Source organism: Leptonotus elevatus, chromosome 8 (assembly GCF_054856555.1).
Source record: "Leptonotus elevatus isolate MCC_2025b chromosome 8, RoL_Lele_1.0, whole genome shotgun sequence".
NCBI lineage: Eukaryota > Metazoa > Chordata > Actinopteri > Syngnathiformes > Syngnathidae > Leptonotus > Leptonotus elevatus.
The window spans coordinates 25,241,222-25,247,032 of record NC_141246.1 but is presented as its reverse complement, the minus strand read 5'-3'; the positions used below and the strand labels follow the sequence as shown (position 1 = coordinate 25,247,032).

The following is a 5,811-nucleotide window of genomic DNA, read 5'->3' as shown; positions in this document are numbered from 1 at the left end:
CATCCCCTGGACTCAGGTTTAATAATTTCATGGCGGTGCAATTAAAGCAGAATCACAGTTTTCAGTGCCAATGTTCCAAGTAGCATTGGCTTTGTATTAAAATATTTTAAAACAAATAGTTTCCAACAAGACCTCACGGATGCGAAACAAGTTGGCCACATAATGATTGTAAATTGTGTACGAATTCCATTGCCAAGAACATATCTCGTTACTGTTGACCTAGCAGCTCATATGGTTACATGGAGTTGTGCGTGTGCGTGTGCGCGTGTGCCAGCAGACCTACTTAGCAGGCCCATTGACATTTAAAACAAGTAAACAGAGCCTACAGTTGAGGCCAGTGGAGGGTGGAAGGTTGGCCATTGGTCGGAGAAGTCTGCGAAGTCAGGACTGTCTCCTCCCCCGGTTGTATAGATGACGTAGTTATTCTCTCTCTCTCTCTCTCTCTCTCTCTCTCTCTCTCTCTCTCTCTCTCTCTCTCTCTCTCTCTCTCTCTCTCTCTCTCTCTCTCTCTCTCTCTCTCTCTCTCTCTCTCTCTCTCCCTCTCAACTATAGCCAGTATGTTAAGCCGGTTGCATGCACAGACGGACCTTGCCTTATACCAAACAGTTCTGATACTTTAAGGAGACCTGCAGAAGACGATGAATTAGTGAGAAGAGGTTAGAGTGAAAAATAGACGAAAAAGAAGAGAAGCCCGTGTCTTGGGGTTGGATTCATTGGCAGAAAGTTAGAAGAACCATGTCGACAGTTGGGGGGTCTTCGGGCAGCTGTAGAGTGGACTAGCCCGGCACTTTCTAATCGGAGTACTGCTTCTCATACATTGGGACTATAGGCGGATATTTCCTGTCGCGATGTGGAGATTATTCAACATGCAAACATCTGGTCTGGACAGTCGTTAAGCAGCGATTTAGCGGCATCCCTAAAGGTTCGGTGTGTGTTTACGTGCGTGCACGTGTGCGTGCATGTGTTTGTGAGCGGGCGTCAGTGTCTCACGATGAGTCTCGTATCAGGCTTTCCTCACCATCCGGCCATGCACCACCACGACAGCCACCACTATTCCCTGCACGCGGCCGCAGCGGGTCGGTGTCACGAGGACACGGGAGCGCCTCCTTATTTTACTAGCTGGCTTATTAGTCACGCTGATGTGTCGCCCACCGAGTATAGCCTCGCACCGGGCTACAGTCCCGATTACCACGGCAACAGTGGCACGGGGAACGTAAGTGGCCTAGATCCTCACCACCACCATCACCACTACGGACACGGCGCAATAGTTCCCGGTGCTGGCGCCATCTCAGTAAACGGAGCCCAAGTGGGCCTGCATCACCACCACGCACATCCTCGGACAGTGAAGCGGAGACCGACTGCAAACCGGAAAGAGAGGCGGCGAACTCAAAGTATCAACTCGGCTTTCGCGGAATTGAGGGAGTGTATCCCGAATGTGCCCGCCGATACCAAGCTGTCCAAGATCAAGACGCTTCGGCTGGCCACCAGCTACATCTCTTACCTGATGGACATCCTGGACAAGGACGGCCAGCACGGAGACACGCAGGCCTTCAAGGCCGAGCTGAAGAAGACAGAGGCGCGGGAGGAGCGGAGGAAGAGGGACACGGTAAGGCCATATGCAGGGATGCAAAAATGCACGCCTGAAAAGTTTCACTAACATGATTATCCAACGTAAAATATAATGACATGTTTTTTTTTTATTTAACTTATTTTATTTTTTATTTTTGACAAATTTACTATAAAGACCTGACAAAGTCGCCTATAATATTTAAAGGTAGACTTAACTTAATTCTAAATAAATAGCCTGCCACCTCAATTGTTTTGGAAAAATACATATAGGCTAGTATTAGTGCCAGCAGATGCAATTTCCAAGTTCTTAAACAAATTAAAGGGGAGGGGTAATCAACACTGAACTACTGATCAAAAACGTACTGTCCAGGAAACTGGCCTAATTGTAAAACCACACAACAACTAAAATAAATACATAAATAAAAACAACCGAATTCACGGAGAACAAAAAAGAGAAACACCCGATATTCTCGATTTTCATTGAGCTGTGCCAAACAACAACAACAACAACAAGAAAATGTTGGAAAGATTACTCGAATGATCAATTCGAGCAGCGCCAGAAAATTGCTCTCTACGCAGACCGTTTGGAGCCAAGAGAGTCTAAAGTTCAGTATAGAGCATTCCCTGGCTCTGCATGACCATATGCACCCCTTCAAGATTTTTATTTTCAACATTTTTCACTAATTCCATTTTTAAATGCTATTCATTCAACCCATTAATGGTGCATAGGCTGTAACACGCAGCACGTATTTTTTTTGTTGTTGTGATTTTGTGACATATTTTGTATCGCCAAGCTTTACTGTGCGCATGTTTGAATCCAGCCATGACTTGCATTTACACCCAAACGGCATAGAAACAAAGACAAAAATATTAATGAAGTCAGGCAAGTTTCCCCATATTCCAAATTACTGGCTGTCCTGCATGTTAAAAACTGATCACACGCATATTGTAAAGCAGGTCTGCAAGCAAACACACAATCCTCATAGTGCAATAAATTTTTTCTCGGGTGGAAATTTACAAATACCTTACATACTTTAAGTTGACTTGAATGTGATCAGCAGTTAATGCTCCACTCTGCGGCTCCAATTAAGGGGTTAACGATGAGTGAATTCAGAACTAAACTAAAGGGCCGATCCAAGCTTGCCAATAAGACGGAAATCGAGGAAGTATGATAATTATATATATATAGCCGCACAATTGATTACGTCATATCCACATGTACACGCGCACACTGTCCTTTCTGACGTTTTGGCACATGCATGTTTGTTTATGCAATGGATGCATCAGTTTAAATTGAAACTGTTTGTTGTATTCGTGGCTTGTCTTTATTTTACGGAGGAACTGATGATTTCATCTTAAAATCAGTGTGAAGTTTATTAAGTCCAAAAGTGAACAACACTGAACTACTGGAGGCAAACAGCACGCTTGCTAATTCGGGAGTTTGCCTTGCTTAGTGGGTTGGACTTCATTTCTCATTCAGCGAGGGGGTCTACATGTTCAGCTGCAATTTCCCATGCCAGCATAACTTTTAGCATGAACAGCCAGAGCTGGCGTCCATGGCATGCAGAACTGAAGAGCGCCTTGGCGAAGGAATGTGTTGGAAATTGTTGAAACGAATGCTGCAATCTTAAAAAAAAACTGCTTTTGTTAAACGAGAAATTTATGACTAAATATTGAAACAGAACCCATAATTTCTTAGACAAAGTGCACATAAAATGCATACTGTCGATATATTATTAGGCCTATTTACAAAACTTATTTCTCCAGAATGTTTAGAATGTTTAAAATTAGCACATGAAATGTAAAACATAATTAGGCTATATTACTGTGTTGCGCTATAAGGTTTCAATCATCATGTGCCGCTTCATAAAAATTAGTTTAAGCGAGCAAATTACATCAGCCAAGTAGCCTTACTTCAAAATAGTCATCTGAAAAGCTGGCCAATCCGTGTGTAAATTTTAGACCACATTTTAATTAATTGTGTTTATTTAGCTATTTAATAGCATACACAAACAACTGTTGTTGGTATGTTCTGTTGCTGCCCGCAAATAATAATTTACTAGGTGGTGTATTCGATTATTATTATTATTATTATTATTATTATTATTATTATTATTATTATTATTATTATTATTATTAATTATTATTATTATTATTTTATGTCATGGTTCGAGTAGACGCGGAAAGATGGGGACCAATTATAAGGCACGGATAAAATAGTGATATGTCTTATTGTTTCAATACGTGTGAAGCGTTCAATGAAACAATTATTTTTATTAAAAAAAAAAAAATCAAACACATTACAATTGTATTATTAGCTAGCCTACATTTGAAGGCATGCGTTTTGTACTGTAGGAAACCTTTTGGGCCTTTTAAATTTTGTGTAGTTATTTTTCACGACAGTGAAATAATTATAATGTTTTTTTAATTTTAAATATATATTTCTTTATATTACAGATTTTTTTGTGATGTTTCGTGTTTCTTCTTGACATTCATGTTATGTGCTGGAAAACAACTGAGCGACAATATGCATGTACGAAAATACTGCATATGTAAATTCATTTATTTTTTTGTTATTTGTCCAATTTTACAGCAAGCCTGATAGTTTCAAAATAAACAAACGCTCCATCTGTACCAAAACAGGATCGATTGAACTGTGCTTGTGATTCTGCATCTCTCTCGGACAAAACTGTGTTTTCACAACAATGGCATTTGTCTGCAGGTGGATATCCCCAAGACAGCTTCCTCGTCGTCATACTCATCGTCGTCCTCGTCGTCAGTGGGCGACAAAAAGACGAAAGGGCGCACAGGATGGCCCCAGCACGTCTGGGCTCTGGAACTCAAACAGTAACCTCCATCCATCCTGCAGGTCGATTGCACTCCGTTTTCCGCTGCTCTGACTCGGCAGCGGGATGATCTTCACGCACTCAGATGAACTATCAAGTCATTGAATTTTGTCTGGTATGGACCCTCATCCCCTCAAGGAAAATGAAGAAATTGACCCCATGCAGTAGAACGTCATGGAGGTTTATTAGTCCCCATCTTGGGGTGGTTTTCTGCTGTTTGCTATACATTTTCGAACTGTAAAATACGGCCTCTTTTTTTTAAATTGTCACATGGCAATCGAAAATTGAGATAGTCACCATGATGCTGACTAAATGGTGTATAAATGGATGAACATATCGCCAGCGTCACTATTGTAAACGTCAATGATGAGGATGTTGAATAACAAATTGAACCATGTTTTATCTGTCGATCCATTTTATGAGTTGGAATAGATCGGGGTTATTCGCGGCATGCATACTTGCCCACAAAAGCTCTTAAATTTTGTTCCCTTTAAAGAAATGAAAGTGAATACAAAGCTACCTGAAGATATCTGAACCACTCATTTAATCCCATGACACACGCATTCTGTACAAATATAGGTCAGTTTGCTCTCAGCTTTATTTAACTCGTATATTTATGTGCAATGTGGCTGTTTGGACGAGACAAACTGCCACTCCACTGAATACCAAAATACATCTAATATTTCTCATTACCAGTTGGTGTTTGTGAAGTTGTATTGTCTACCTGCAAATGTGTTTGTCTTTCTGTTTCTCTCTGGGCTGGGGTGTACATACATATTGTGACGTCACTGTGATGACAACGTGTCCGTGTTGTGAAGTGAAAAACGTGGTGGTAGTGTAAATAATGCTAAATATAGGCTGTAATCTGTGTTATGAATTTAATAAACCACCACCTGTTTACATGAAGAGCGTTTTTTCTTCTTCTTAGATGCCATTTGATAAATTTTGATAAGCACATTTCCCTTTAATGACACAGGTAAAAAACAAAACAACAACAACAAAAGGGGCACAGGTTAAATAAAAACTGTTATTTGTCTGGAATTTCAATCACCCACCAAAACCTATATGCATGAGTTCAAATATAAACAACACATGTACACAAATAAGAATAATTGTATAAAATGTACATTAATTGTTCATTAACACAAAAACTCTATTTGGGGGATTTTCCTTAAAAGCATATGTTGCATAAAATATTTTTATTGTTTTATATTTATCTTGATTCAGTAAACAACAAATGCCATTTATCATTTCTGTCTGTAGATTCTCAGTGTTTTATTATTGTGACACATGCTGAACATTAACTGACAATTAATTGTCATTCTCATTAACAGGCTCCACGCATATACGATATGATAGCATACTATACGATATATATATATATATATATATATAT

General features: G+C 39.8%; 1 protein-coding gene across 1 annotated transcript; it reads left to right on the top strand.

The window, feature by feature from the left end:
• The first annotated feature begins 610 nt into the window (after positions 1 to 610).
• Positions 611 to 5,210, top strand: hand2 (heart and neural crest derivatives expressed 2). The gene is made up of 2 exons (XM_086083233.1): positions 611 to 1,606; positions 4,292 to 5,210. Exons 1-2 carry the CDS (start codon positions 992 to 994, stop codon positions 4,418 to 4,420), a joined length of 744 nt encoding a protein of 247 aa, XP_085939359.1. The 5' UTR covers positions 611 to 991; the 3' UTR covers positions 4,421 to 5,210.
• The last annotated feature ends 601 nt before the right edge of the window (positions 5,211 to 5,811 follow it).

What these genes read in the sequence shown, in the direction of transcription:
- hand2 (XM_086083233.1), top strand. Translation starts at nt 992, where the DNA reads ATGAGTCTCGTATCAGGCTTTCCTCACCATCCGGCCATGCACCACCAC. An exon ending in AGCGGAGGAAGAGGGACACG is followed by an intron (nt 1,607 to 4,291) that starts GTAAGGCCATAT and finishes ATTTGTCTGCAG; the next exon opens with GTGGATATCCCCAAGACAGC.